The following is a 15,104-nucleotide window of genomic DNA, read 5'->3' as shown; positions in this document are numbered from 1 at the left end:
CATTAGGTACACTGGAGCCTCCAACCTCTTTTTTTCAAAAGAAAATATACTTTATCTTTTAACGATCGTTCCAGAAACAAATCTTTCAAAATGTATGCGAGGAATACTTGTTTACGAGATTTTTTTTACACATTGTTAATTTCATGATGCAAAAGAAATTGCAAGCCAATCCAAAAGTGAGCTTCGGCAATTAGGAAGGTAAACAGTCAAAAGAAGTTTTAATGCTGGGTCTGGGGACCCTCCCCTTTTGTAGCTCCATTGGCCGCCGGGCGCTCTGACGACATATATTAACCCAAGCTGCCCTAAAGATGTAGCTTTACATGGAGATCGGAAAATCCTGCTGCTGCTCAGTTTCGTCCTGACTGGATCAAAAATATTGGAGCACGATTACTAATAATTTTGTTGTTTTCTTTGCGTGTGTTATATATGTGTGTGTGTGCATGAGAGAGAGACCGGTGCTGAGCCCTTTCCGAATCCATTTGAAGAAGATTATTTTTGTGTGCCGTGCATCTTGATGCCTCTTGATACTGGAGCTCAACACACTTTTTTCAAGGAAGGCTTTTTCCAAGTGACAGTTATTTAATGCAAGGGAAGCCATCCAGAGAGAAAACTGCACAATGGAGGAAGTTGAGTGTAAGTAAAGCACCGCGATATTTAAAAGCCTAAAACATCCTTCACTAGAGATTGTTTGTTTGGTCAACAGCAAGCAAAAAGAAAAAGGTGAAATATCTAAAAGAGATACTTGCAAAATATTGTACACTGTTTTTGTTGTTTTCTCTTAATTCTTCAATAAGTTGTGGAGAGAGAGAGGGAGAGAAAGGACTGGGGGAAATCGCCTTATAAACGGAAGATGAGTTTAGTTGGAGGATTCCCTCATCATCCAGTGGTACACGATGGTTATCCTTTCGCCGCCGCGGCCGCCGCTGCAGCCGCCAGCCGCTGTCACGAAGAGAGCCCCTACTTTCACGGCTGGCTCATCAGCCACGCCGAGATGTCTCCCCCCGACTACACAATGGCGCCGTCCTACAGTCCCGAGTACGCCAACGGCAGTGCGGGGCTCGACCACTCGTCGTACGGGGGCGTTTCGGCGGCGGCGGCGGTGGCGGTGGGAGGCCGACCGACCAAGCGCAGGGGAACGGCCAACCGCAAGGAGAGGCGCAGGACTCAGAGCATCAACAGCGCCTTTGCGGAGCTCCGCGAGTGCATCCCCAACGTGCCGGCCGACACCAAACTGTCCAAGATCAAAACGCTGCGCCTGGCCACCAGCTACATTGCCTACCTCATGGACCTCCTAGCCAAAGATGACCAGAATGGGGAGACAGAGGCCTTCAAGGCGGAAATCAAAAAGGTGGATGTAAAGGAGGAGAAGAGGAAGCGGGAGCTGGTAAGGACTAGTAATGTTAAAGATATTTTTGTCGAGAATTTTTTTTAAAGAGAGCTTTTTCCCCCATTAAGGTCACATTACAATTTTTTTGGCACTGTTTTTCTCCCATGTTTAATTTTCCCACCAATTCCAACCGAAAGTCTTAAAGCGTGATGTTTCCATGCTACATCGTTTTGAAAGTTTCATTAAGTTAAATTGTAAAAAAAAAAGGCGCGCTCGGGTTAATTGTAAATAGTGCTAACGGTAAATTAATTCTGTAGGAATTTGTTTTTAGTGAACTAAATTTTTGACAATAGACCGGTGGAAATTATTACAGGTACTGGACCGAGTTTGATTTTGTAATGGGATTTTCAGCATGCCTGCAAAGGCTGGAGAAATAGGACTTTAGATCTCTATCTGTTTTTTTAAAAAAAACTGGTAGCAAGTTCGTTCTCACTATTCTGTAGTCATTTCCAGAATTTCTATCTCAATTGGTGGGGCAGCATTTTTCCAATGTGAAAATCACTGTGGAAAGCAGTGTTCTGGGAGCGTGCAGTTTTTAAACTTTAGCCCCGCGTTCTGGGGATCCCAGTTTATCTCAGGCCGGGTTTAAACAAGCTTGACTATTGACAGGATATTTGAATTGGAACTAACCCCACCCACCCCCTTTCTCCCGCGCCTAAGACCTATTTACAGTAACTACCATAGTCGTGTTTTTTTTTTGTTGCTAATCAGAGCAAATTTTAAAGCTATGAAATACTGTTGGTTTCTGCTACTAACACTGTTCCACGGGCAAAGCTTATTAACACAGAGAAAATATGCTAAAACTACCAAGGTCGCAGGCTAAATGTGGAAGTATTTACTCAAAAAGCACATATTATCTGGAAAGGAGTACATACGTCTCAATCGTGGCACCAGATCCCATAGTAGGTTTTCTGGGAGGGAAATATAAGCTGAATCCAGAGATTTTATAGCAGAAACCAAGGCATAAATGTTTAAAATGCCTATATTTTTGCGTTCGTGTGCGAATATATGTTTTCTGAGCCGGTAATGTTGACAAAAGAGTCGGTGTATTTTGTGCGTGCGTATTTTTTTTTAAATGCAATGGGACGCATAGTTGCATCATAAATAATCGTGTTCCATTTCACTTTGCTGGGATTTGACAGAATGAGGTTCTGAAGAATACAGTCAGCAGTACCGACAAGAAAACAAAAGGAAGGACTGGCTGGCCACAGCACGTCTGGGCATTGGAACTCAAACAGTGAAAGTTTGAACCTGAACTTAAAAGATGGGGTAGAAGAGACTTCCAGACTTGTTTCCCCGAGTACTGTCACACAGACTTTCGCACGGCGACAGAAGCCCTATATGTTCAGAATCAACTTTATTTATGTGCAATTTACCCCATCCCAGAGAGAGAGGGAGAGCGGATTGTTGGAGGCAAAAGCATTTCACATTTGGAAGAGAAAGGCCAAGTGGGTAAGGGGTTGTATTGTTTCAAAGTAGATGTGAATGTTTCTTCCTTTTAAGTGTTAAAAAATATAGCACGCAGACACAAAAAAACTCGATAAAGAACTATGTATGTGAAGTGTATCTTTGGAAGTAACTTGTACATCTTTGTTGGATATAAATATTCAAGGTTTTTTTCCTAACGTTATATTGGAACGAAATGTAGGTGTACCAAAGACAGTTTGGTCATGTTAGTGTGCAGTATATAGTATTGTGTTGTTGTGTTGTGGTCATACAGTATTTCGTTCAAGTATTTCCCAATAATTGTTTGACTTGTGCACTTCCGTCCAGCAAGTGGAGATTAATATTCGAGATGTAAACGTTGTAATTATTGTCAATAAAAAAACACTTTTTTAACAAAAGTACATACATATATACATTTGCATCATTTCGACTCAGTCTACTAACGCGAATAGATTAAAATCCGGGTAGGTTCAGTGCAATCTAAAGAATAATTAAGGAAACTGAGAAGGCAAATGACTCTGATACTAACTCTCGATGAAAGCCCGGCTTGCCCTATTAATAAAGAAAATCAAGCCCAATAATTGTCTTTAAATGTTTGCTTTTCGCAAGCGAGGGTCGTGTTTGGCTTCGAGTTGCAAGGTTTAATTTTTTTTGTAACTTCGCTAGAATTGCCATTTTTTTGGGGTACTTTAAATCGCCAATGGCAGACATCCAACACATTAATTACAACAGATTTGTAAAGGTTTCCAAACATTCCCCGGCGCTGAGTAAGAGTTCTTGTCTGAGGATCGTGAACTGATTCCTGTAGGGTTTTAAACCACCACCAACAACACCCCCTCCCCACGCCTCCCCCCCACCCCCCCCCCCCCCCCCCTCCACCCCGAAGAAAATAGTAATAATTTGTTTTCTAATTAATGGGATTAATCCCTATAGGATTTCTAGCCCTTTTTTCAAAATAAATTAATGTTGATAAAGCTTAGGGCTCTGGGATGAATAGAAAATTGGATAATTAGAAATTGATCAAATAAGGACAAGCAATCAACAGATCAACCTAGTCAGATTGGATTTAAAGATTGAGACCTTTCTGTGGGCCCTACCAAAACATCAAGCCTCTAGAAAAAGTATTTTTACTTCAATGTTTATGAGGGAGCGGGGGCTGCGGAATGCTTAACATTGCTTAGTCAAGTCGTACAGGCATCTGCATTCGGAGGCTTGAGAGGAATTTTTCTAGTTTTAAACGCTTGCTGTTAAAATGGCACTGATTGTTTTTTAAAGGGGAAGATTGTTTTTAAGTTATGTGGGGTCACCTTTGACTTCTGACCGGCCTGAAATGCAGCCGGTGGAAGAGCGATAGTCAGGGATAGTAAAGAACCTCGCAGTGTTTATTACTCCACATGAAATGCACTTTATGGAAAAGCATCGTTTAAACGTATGTGTGTGTGTGTGTGTGTTCAATTGAGAAGGCAGTTTGAGAGTTACATGCTTGGCAACTGCAGGTCTCAGAGAACTAAAACCCAAAAAAAAATCAAGAGTGCAATTGATAATTTCAAAGCTTCTTCCCTGTTCAGTGAGTATCAGTGTCCTAAGTCACTGTGCAGTGAGCCGGAATGTCTTGGTACTTGCCCGACGTGGGTACATGACTATCCCCCTCTCTATTTTTATCACACGCACCGCCAGTTCGGATAGATAGATCTGCAATTGCCCATAAAAGATAAGAGAAGCTTTACACCCTGGTGCAAATAGGTTACAAAGGCAAAGGTTGCGGGGTTAACAAAACTGGTTGTGGATGGGGAAAAGTGATGTGCCCTACAGGGTCATATTTTATGTTTGCTGTGTTTACATAGAAGTGCATTTGTTGCTAATACGGTCGATGGTTGCAGTCTGTCTCACACTTACAAGGGGAATTTGATGCATTTCCACTCTCTACGTGGCTTTAAGTCATTCCCTTATATGCTCACTGTGCCTATTTTACAAAACTCACCTACAATGTTCGAGGATCTGGGTTGAATATATTTTCACCACTGGCAAGCAACCCCATCATGGGCTGTTGTGGTAATCAAAGTCTTGACAGTTGATTGTGAAATGCAACTAACTGCGGCTGGCTGTCTCTTTAACAAGGTAGTGAGCGACTCGGCCCGTGCATCTTTCTCACCATCAACTCTCAAAACACATAACATTCACACACTTGAAATATATTACCCAGGTTTATTGAGGAGTAAATAACCGCGGACACAACACGATTGCAATTGTAGTAGGTGGTCAGTTTCTCCCATTTCCCCTGCCGTTTTAAAATCGAGTCAATGCATTTAAAATCCACCCCCCGACAAGAGACATTGTGCCCGTGAGGAAATCCATTTTCACTGTTCAATTCATGAACAATAGTGAAGGTTGCACCAGAGATAAAATATCATGGTGTTTTGCTTCAAAACTAGATACTGTACAAACTAGCGTCGATCACGGTTTGCACTGTACGCCATATGTTTATTTGATTAATCCTTTTTTAAACAGTACTGGTGTTCCTGGGTGCCACCAGGCCGACACATTATGATTAAGCCTCTGAACAAATAAACAATAGTCATTTCCTGATGGCCCTTGTAACTACCATATTTTTTTTAAAATACAAATACATTCTTTAAAAGAGAGGGAGCAAGTAGGTGGATTGATTAACAGTATATGTGATCTTTAGCGAGAGAGAGGATATCTATAATACATATATAGATCTTCATAGATATAATTGCCAACTCCTTGTTTAATGGGGATGCTTCCTTCTTTAAAACAGTCATGTGCAGGGATAAAGCATTTGGGACCTAGACAAGCCGGAGCCGAAGCAAATGCCCGATTTGACGTTAAAAGCTAAATGGTGCAGTGAGACATTCAGAGGTAAATTGATGGACTATTGGGAATGTCAGTGACATGGCCTCGATACAACATGTGGGCTTGGCGTTGCCGATAACATAATTATTCGAGTAGATGACTCTCTGCAGTCTCCACCCCATTCCTTTTCGTCCCTTTTCACCCTGGGAAATTATTTTCCAAGAGTTAGTTGACTGAACGACTCACGGGGCTGTCAAGGTCACATTCACATTTTTACCACTCTCATTTAAAGCAGCATTTCCCTCAATCACCTCGTCCTTCCCCGCATCCTCCACCACCAGGTTGGACCTCAACTGTCAACTGAATGCATCTGCATTGCAGCTGTAATAGTTGCAAGTTACACGTGAAATTACATTAGCAATATAGTTCGTTGTTTGATTTTGGCCGAGAATGTCTAAAAAGTTATTATTTTGTTCAAAATAGTCCCAACTATTTGGTCCGTACCAAACATCAGCAGTTGTATCTTTTTCCCAAGCCGCTATAATTGAAGAAATTGATGTAGAATCGGGTTAGTGAAGGTTGCATCTTAATGTTAAGCAGGAATTGTTCCCATTCGAATTACAATTAATATTGTGTTGACTAAGTCGTCAGAACATACACACCCCGCTGTTTGAATAATATGTGTCCTGCTTCTGGGAGTTTCTTGTCATCATCAAATTGTGCTGTCTTCCCGTTTCTTTAAATATGTCCTCAAATGTCGCTGTGATGTGAATGCAGTAGAAACTCCCGCATTTCAGAAAACTATAGTTGACATTTGTATATTAGTCAATGCACAGACCCACAAAATCGGTGCCATCACCTTAGGCAAACCAATATATCTATCTATGTATATTGGGGCATAAAGGGGCGGGAGGACGTGCTGCATGCTATAAAGAGAAAGAGGCGCATTACCGTACATCTAAAGTGTCTCGCGCCGCGATTTGGGACTGCCTGTTGGTGTGTTTGACCAAAATAAGGTCGGACGGAATAGGCACCGCGGCAAGTGAATAGACTTGTTATGTGGAGAAGTTAAGACGTTTTGATTAATTGGTGTTTTAAATCATAATTGCGTCAATTGGTGAGGCCCACGCACAACCATAATCTCCATTTTTTAAAACACAGCTTAATATACAAAAAAGGCTCTTTTCATGCGGAGGAAGTCTGGATTACCCTACCTGTAAACAATAACTGCTCCTGTATCAAATAAAGCAGAATCAAGCCGGGTACCACAGTGTTACAATGTGCCTTTGCTAAAATATACACACTTTTTAAAAAGACGCCTATGAGTTATGGCATATAAACAACGGTACTTATTGCGCGCAGAGAAATTGCTTATGAGTTGGAGATAGAGACAGATGCCATTTTCCAAATGGCTGTAACTTTAAAAAAAATTCTAATTGACATTTATGTACAGTATGTTTACTTAGATAGCCTACGTGATTGACTGTATGGTGATATATTTATAATTAATCCCATGTATCACATTTAGTAGCGAATATTAACACACTTTGATTATAAATATAGCACTTTATATTTATAATATATACACAATGCTCTGTTCCCTCATAACCTTTCCTGAATTGGCCCCAGCACGCTGAAGTAATTGGCGAGTTTCAAGTATAAAAGCTACTTGCAACCTCCAGTCCATAAAGATGCATCATTTTGAAGCCAATACCAGCATCAATAGATTAGTATCTCTGTCTCTTGTTGTTTGGGGGGACATCCATTGGCTTTCCCCCCTCGACACGCAGATCCCTAAAGGCAAACCAGCTGATTAGCTTTAACATGATATTAGCAGGTCCCAATGTCTCCCAACAACCAGATAATTGCTGATAATTTGTTATCGGTGTCAAGATGGCGTCAAAGATAGACTCACGGGCCATTCCCCTCCGATTGAAGCATCAGATAATCCTTGACCTTGGGACGACCTTTGGGTTGATGCCAGTGGAAGAACCAAAGAAATAAAGTTGACCTTACAAACAGGTGGTTCATTCTCATCGTTTCCATGCAAAACATTTTTTTTTAATGAATACCTGTAATTTAAGCGGTTGTACTGCTTCTGACTTGAAGGTAAAACAAAACAACCACCTCTGTTTAAACCCAAATCAGTTCGATTCGATAGGTAAGTTGTAACAAAGCTTGCGTGTTCTGAAATTTATTTAACACCAATTATTCTTCAGTCTCACTACAAAAACTAAGATTACAAAGATGTTAAAATTCTACTCCTGACAAGGGTCAAGATTGAAACAAGTCAATTAGATACAACTTTCCCTCAACTTTTCTATTTATCCTCGCGGAAAATAGTATATTATGTTCCTCTAGGCATTTTTTGCGACTTTGTTCGTTGTATTTTATATTTTTGGCTTAAAGTTTGATCTTGCGGCACCATGCATGTTCTTATTTCTGGTATTGCAGACCATCTGGGAGTGATTACTGTGTTCAGCCCTCCCCCCGGTTGCATTCTCTATCTTTCCAAACTCGCCTATAGACAGGTTGACGTCAGATCAGACGGCCAGGAGCCATCCTGTTCTCGAATTGGGTGTAATCATCCCAACTCCTTCCAGTTGGAGGCATTAGATTTCAAAATACGGAATGCGGATGCGAGTCTATGTGTGTGTGTGTTGCAGAGATATATGAATACGCCATTTGGGAGTCTGTGCTAAATTTGTTCCATCGCTGTAACTAGGAGTGCAGTGGTGACGTTTAAAGGCAACTGCAAAGTGTTTGTGTGCGACAGAGAATACGTGCCTGAATGAGAAAGTGATAGAGACTGTGTGCGTGTGTACGGAGACCAAGTGTGTGTGGAAATGTGAGAATGGGTTGAGAGTGTCTGTTTGTATGTGTGTGGTATGAGTGCGTGTGGGGTGCTTTCTGGTACAAACATATATGTGTTCATACTTATAATATGATTTCTCTATAAATAATATACATTAGACTCTACATATTCGGTTGTTTAAGCTACATTTATCTGTGAAACCGTGAATGAGTAAACAAAATTGTCTGAAATTTAGGGCTGTTGAGACGTGATTCATAGGTTGCCAGTCGTGTTTTGATCACCACGGTGGGTCTGAGAAGCAGCGACGGTTTTATAGGAGACATTAATGAAACGTGAACGACTCGTTGTGCACGGTCTTGTTATTGTTGCCCAGGTTTCATTCAGTGGCATCGTGGGTGACCTCACCTTTAGAAATAACCCAATCCAGCAACGTAAGTCTAGAGCTGCCACTTGTATTAAAATAACAAGCCACATCGGTCAATGGCGAAGTAGTGACTATTGTGGTATATTTTAACAGTGAAATAATGGGGCTAGCACTAGCTGTACTGCAGCTCCAAATCAAAAGCTTATTCCTAATTTTACAAGGTGAAAGAATGGCAAACACTTTAAGGGAGGAAGCACCCCCCCCCCCCCCCCACCCCCTCCCACCACCGCCACCCTCCCCCCGCTGCTCCATACAAGAAGCAGCGATCTGTATTTGGATGTCCCTTTGTTAAAGTCCCCAAGTTCCATTGCTAGATTTAAGTTGGTGGCCTCTTGGCCTTCCTTCCATTTTGAATTGGCTTCCTAAAATTATGAGCAATAGCGACTGCTTAATTGTGACGAATGAGGTCCTCTCCTTAAAATAGATTTTGGGAGCCTCCAGCAATTTGCATTCTCATTGTAAAAGAGACGGCAATCAGGTTCTTATAGTAAATAATTTTTTTTTAAATGAATGTCGCCGTGGAGAAAAGAACTACTCGCTTTGCAGCGGGGATGTTCTTTATTGAAAGACAAATTGCTGAATTTACTCTTAATCTGATAGATTTTTAAGAATAGCTTTCTTGCATTTATAAAAAAAGAGCCAAAGTTTATGGACGCTCGCTTGTTTTACAACCGAAAAGGTTTACTGACCACCTAATAGTATTCGTCTCGGATATAAAATATTGAAAGCTATGGTGATAATTACAGATCAACCAAAATAATATAATAGTCAGCGTTAATCATACTTAGTTCGACATTCACGTTGTTAATTATATCCTTGCGTAATCTTCTCTAAACTCCCTATAATTTAGTTAAATCAGTTAGGGAAATGAAGTGTAACAGAGAAAAATAAATCCTAATAATGCATTATCCAAAATTACAACCTTAAATATCTGGATTTCTTGTTTGCCTGCAATGAGGTGGAGGCTGATGAAAAATTGTTCATCATAACCGGACTGGAATATAAACCGGATTGACTGTGCCTGCACTAAGTATGCGAGGAGCAAACCTGGGGTCAGATAACGATTTCCATATATCAGGACATTGCCAGGAACGTACTCATAGTGGGGCTGCACAATATATAGAGTGGACTGTACATGTGAACAGAAATGTCTGTAAGGTTGTCCTGACTGGAAGTAATTTCTATTATTAACTCATTAAATGTCTCTAAATATCTACAGAGATAGGCACACACTTGAGGCGCCAACTCTATAGAATTTTAATGAGCTAACAATGAAAATTATGTTTGATATCTAGAGAGAAAGATATTTGTAGCAGCAAACAAATCGGAGCCTTAAAACATGTCAGTGTATAGACATACATATATTGAGGCGGCAACTCATTTGTTAGCAATATAAATTTTGATACAGAGAGAACTGTTCCGAAGAGTAAATCTATTAGGAATCAGAAAACACAACTTTGGACATTGAACGATGCACAATAACATTGAGTAGCATTTGGACCAGTGCATGCAATTGCTGCATTGCCCATACTTTGGTTACATCTTATTCACACAAAAAAATGCACTCCCAACGCTAGTTTTCCAGAAAGGAGTGTTCGATTTATGATAACTAAAACTGCGTTCAATGGGATAGGTAAACGAAAAGCTAACTTGAGTCCCAAGTCCGTATGGAAAATGCCGAGGATTTGTCTCGGTGTCAACTTCTGATGGGCCATTGAGCGTACAACTGCGGGAGAGTCGTGTTGGACGCTGCCTAGCAGCGGGTATGTGGTCTGATATTCGGGAGATGCTGTGTTGTGTATTTGGAGAGTCTGTCTCTGACCTATGGCGCTGTCAGTGTGACAGATCCCAGATGGAGCTGAGGCCTTGCCGCTACTGTATGTGAGATTGGGTTTCCGCACTGTCCTGTACGTCTCCACAGCCCTGCTCCCAGCCATTCCCATCGAAAGCATATCATCGCGGCAAATCAGGCTGGGAGAGGTGGAATGTTATATCCAAACACCCTTACCAGTCCTTCAGTCCCTCATTTCACCATACCGAGCTCTTACTTTATCCCGCGACCCGTAAAAGGTCTCCTATCCGATATTCTGTTTCCAATTCATCAGCAAAACCACTTCGATTTTTTTTTCCCTTTTTGTTTCCGAAGTGAGACTCTTAAATTAATTTGACCTAAGGATCATTCTTTTGTTTTCATTTCTAAGGTAAGTCGACCTTTGACAAAATAACACATTGTATTTCTGCATATCTATATATACACGTGCGGGTTTGGGTGTTATATTGCACTTTGAGGTTCTGGCATCATTTGTTGCCCTTGTTATTTCCTGATTGCAAATAATCACCGACTTGACCGGGAACCAGTGTAGGACAGATACGACTTTTTACATAGTGTTTCCGTGTGAGCACATTAATGGTGAAACTTCATCAATTCAGAACCAGAATCAAACAATGGAATTCCTTGAAATCACTCTTTCCTATTACACAAAACATGCCAGGAATTTGAGCTTATACATATACATATGTGTGTGTGTGTGCAATGTATATATCTGCAATATATATGCCACGTGTATGCCATATGTTTGTGTATGTGTGCAATATCCATGCATATGCAAAAAGGCACAGATTAATTTTTTTTAAATTCAACTATATTGGTAAAAATTGCCTTTGTGTGAATCGAAAACAATGGCCTTGTCGAGACTGAAAGTAAAATGATTGTAACTCGAGCAATCGGAAAAGGAAGAGTCTCAGAGGGCGTGTTCAAGGTTCATTAGACACTTCTCACTGTGTACAACAGCCACGCACTCCTGCCAATTTCTTTTCTTTTAGTTCTGTGTCCCACTAAAGCAAAGACCGTGAGCCGGTGTTGCGGGAAGTTGACACAAAGCAGGAGCCAACTGCTGTGGACCGGGTTGCTTTTAACTAATCTCATTTGTTTAGAGGAAAAGGGTGAGGATTTGGCCAGCAACTTGATGGAATCTGAAACAGGCACAATATTGTGCAGGGAAAAAAAAAAATCTGTAAACATGATTTGTATTTGTGGAGGAAAGAGATGAGCTTACCAGTAGTAACAAGCAGAGAGTTTCCTTTTTAATCATCGGTCGAAATTTAATTTGATTTTTGTGTGAGCAGAACAATACACGCGCCTAATCTTTCATTGTAATACAGGCAGATTGTGGAAGTCGTAAAAAAAATCTCATGAAACATCAAAATAAGCTATTCACTTCCCGAATGGGTATCCGAAAAACTGGACATGCGGGAAAATCCCTCCAAAAAATAGCCATTTAATCTCTCCTTTGTACAAATAGTGTTTCAACATACACCGTTAGACAGATAGATTCCTTATAGACTCATGCACCAAGCACATTCTTTTGGTACATATTTTCTCCCTTTTCGTCTCTTCAAAGAGCACGATAACGAACCAGACCTGTGATATATATATGTATAAAGACCCTTTCAGTTCTGCAGTATGGGGCGAAGACCTCCCAAGTGGTCGAGGCCTGGGTGTCACTGCTAGTGATTCTGCAGTTTGTCTGTTTTCAGCCCATGGAGCTGGATTCAGTGTTTGTGGATTTTTTTTTTTTTGGCAATAATTAAATAGTAAACATTTTGACAAGAAAAGTGGAGCAGCGCATCGAACGCCACTTGAAACCCCTTGAAAAGAAGGAAACACGGAAGCATATTTCATTGTGAGAGCAAATATATAGTTTTTTAACTGTGTCACAAATGTTTTCGATACCAAGAAAAGGATTCATTCATTAATATTTTTGATATCAAGTGCAGCTTGAAGTACATGGCGCATGGCATCCTGCTTTCCACAAAAATCGAATAGAATTGCTTTCGTCATTTAAGGACTGATATTTCAACTATTCTATTCTACGCTGCACGGTCACAGGATCCTGGTATGAAAGATTACTCCACAATATGTCATAAATCTTTAAAGATGGGCGATTCGAAATAACGTTTTAAATAATTTAAATGCAAAAAAATTATATATGTATCTAACAGATGTCAATTCTCAGCTTTAAACCCCCTTGATACTGTATGGTTCACTTTGTTTACACGTTTTGTTCGATTACAAGGTTCCACACTGTTTAGCTTTGCATTTATTGCGTTTTACTTATATAGTTTACAAACTTCTTCAAGTGAACCGCATTTTCTCTTCAGTCTGGAATCTGCATGACTGTTTTCCTAAATATTCCAATGTGCGTGCACCACTTTCTAATTTGCATCTCCGTAAAAATGCAGTGAAATCGTAACAAACAATAGAATCTTAAAGGATTGGAGACATGTTTATTTCAAACCAATAGAGCTGGGCTGGATTTGTTCACCAGCGGAGTGGATGCCTTTGCTGACGGGTTGGTGATTTTTTTTTAAAATGTGTTTATCAATAAATTTTTTCTTGTCTTCTTGCTGAAACGCTTCAGGTGCTGACTACACTGTCTATCCGTAGCGGGTCTCGGAGTTAGTTTTGAACAGTGAAAATTGCACTGTATTTTCTGTCGGAATGGTCCGGGGATGTGAGACATCACGATTGACTCTCCAAATTAGGGACGGTGCGTTATTGTGACTTTGAAGGGACTGACACGTACTAATGGCTGTACAAAAATTGGACCGGTTTGTGTCTGGGATTTATTCCAAGTATGAGCCTCGGTGCATTTTAAAGGGGTTAATATTTGGGCCTCGTTTGCCAGGCACGATGGTCAATTCTATTAGTTCCCTAATAGTTCTGTTGGTTTTACTAAACGTTCAGGACTGACACTCAATGACCCCTCGGTCGTTTAAGTCCATTTTCTATCATTCCATTCGGAAAAACGCTAGACACCAATAATTGTTAGCATGCCTAATGATATATTGAATACTTTATCTTTATTTGTTCGACATAGGGACGTGAGATCACGGTGGTTTCAATCGACTATGATAATTATCAAACCTCAGACAGCTTATTCCTCATGGAAGTTAGACAGATGGTGAAATCAATCAGAATTAAAGCCAGGGTCTTTATTTAAAGTCGTGGCGAGTACCTGAGCAAGTGCAGTTTAACAAACTGGAAACGCATCTTTACATTACACCCCGTTATCAATGTGTTTTCCTTTTTCGCCGGTGGGCTGAAAGGTTGTTCGGAGAGGAACTCGTCTTTAAAATTAGTTGCTGTAATATTACAATGTACTCTGCAACATTACAATGCTCTAATAGGTGGACACGGAAGAAATCTAAACAATTCCAAGAATACAAAGGTGAAACAAGAAACAAAAAGGCGAAAAAGCATAAAAAAACAAAGGCATTCTGGTGTAAGTTTCCACACAAGTTAACTTTATCCAGAAGAATAACTGTACAGCCATATGACATTTTAATTAAAAATGCAGTGTCCTGAGTCCCGCGTGTCTAGTGTATACTGGAATTTGGCCCCTTAGACTGTTACCTTGGCAGTAAAAATAGGACTGCATCTTTTTGAGACACGATTGAAGAAATATTGCAAGTATTAAATCTAATTCATTATTTTGAACTGTGCCGTAGAGTTCAACGGCCTGATTTAGGTCACTGTTCTTTGATAATTTAGCAATTCAGCGGAATTTGTGCATTAAGTAATGTTCCTAAATTACTAGTTATGTAAAATTTCATTTTTAATAAATACTCTTGTCACAAAAAAAGAGATTGTTTGAACGTGGCAGTCAAAGGCTCCAAATTATGGTTTCCTCCGCTCAATAAGAACAGAAATACTTTATTATTACTTAAGGCAGTGTAAGTTTTTGAAGATTTCAATTCCAGACGTCAATCGCCTATTCACAAAAAATGAGTAAAAGCCATGTTGGAACGAAGTAACCTGGCTCCACAGACGTCAGGTTATTAAGGAAAATCCTGTATTTTGTGCTATCTACAGCAGGAACCAGAGGCATCTAGTGGCAAACTCAGGTTATGTGTCGCCGTTAGCGTGGTCATTATATATATTTTATTTATTAAATAGACAACCAGAGAGATAATCCTGTCAAATCCTCCTTGAAATTAAAAAGTACAATGTTGGGACACAAACAGTTAAAAGTGGAGTGCAGAAAAAAAGCTTAAAAGTTAACGACCTTAAAGCAATAATAATTACTAACCATGTTCCGATATAAATTTCCTATTCCGAGCGGAATCGACCCGCACATGCAAATATCGCCAGCATATCAGTTTTGTTTTGCTATTACTACTTGGAATATATTTGCTTGGGACAGTACGAATTCACT

The 15,104-nt window shown here is 40.2% G+C and overlaps 1 protein-coding gene across 1 annotated transcript; it reads left to right on the top strand.

Annotated features, from left to right (window-relative positions):
• The first annotated feature begins 333 nt into the window (after positions 1-333).
• hand2 (heart and neural crest derivatives expressed 2) lies at positions 334-3,231 on the top strand. The gene is made up of 3 exons (XM_068028774.1): positions 334-633; positions 795-1,384; positions 2,530-3,231. The coding sequence occupies exons 1-3, from the start codon at positions 618-620 to the stop codon at positions 2,626-2,628; spliced, it is 705 nt and encodes a 234-aa protein (XP_067884875.1). The 5' UTR covers positions 334-617; the 3' UTR covers positions 2,629-3,231.
• Positions 3,232-15,104: the final 11,873 nt, after the last annotated feature.

This window comes from Heterodontus francisci, chromosome 4 (assembly GCF_036365525.1).
Source record: "Heterodontus francisci isolate sHetFra1 chromosome 4, sHetFra1.hap1, whole genome shotgun sequence".
NCBI lineage: Eukaryota > Metazoa > Chordata > Chondrichthyes > Heterodontiformes > Heterodontidae > Heterodontus > Heterodontus francisci.
The sequence above is the reverse complement of the archived record's forward strand: the minus strand, read 5'-3'. Positions and strand labels throughout refer to the sequence as shown.

Bases quoted from the DNA above. Each gene is read 5' to 3' on its own strand.
- hand2 (XM_068028774.1), top strand. The intron at 1,385-2,529 runs GTAAGGACTAGT...GGGATTTGACAG, and splicing joins AGAAGAGGAAGCGGGAGCTG to AATGAGGTTCTGAAGAATAC.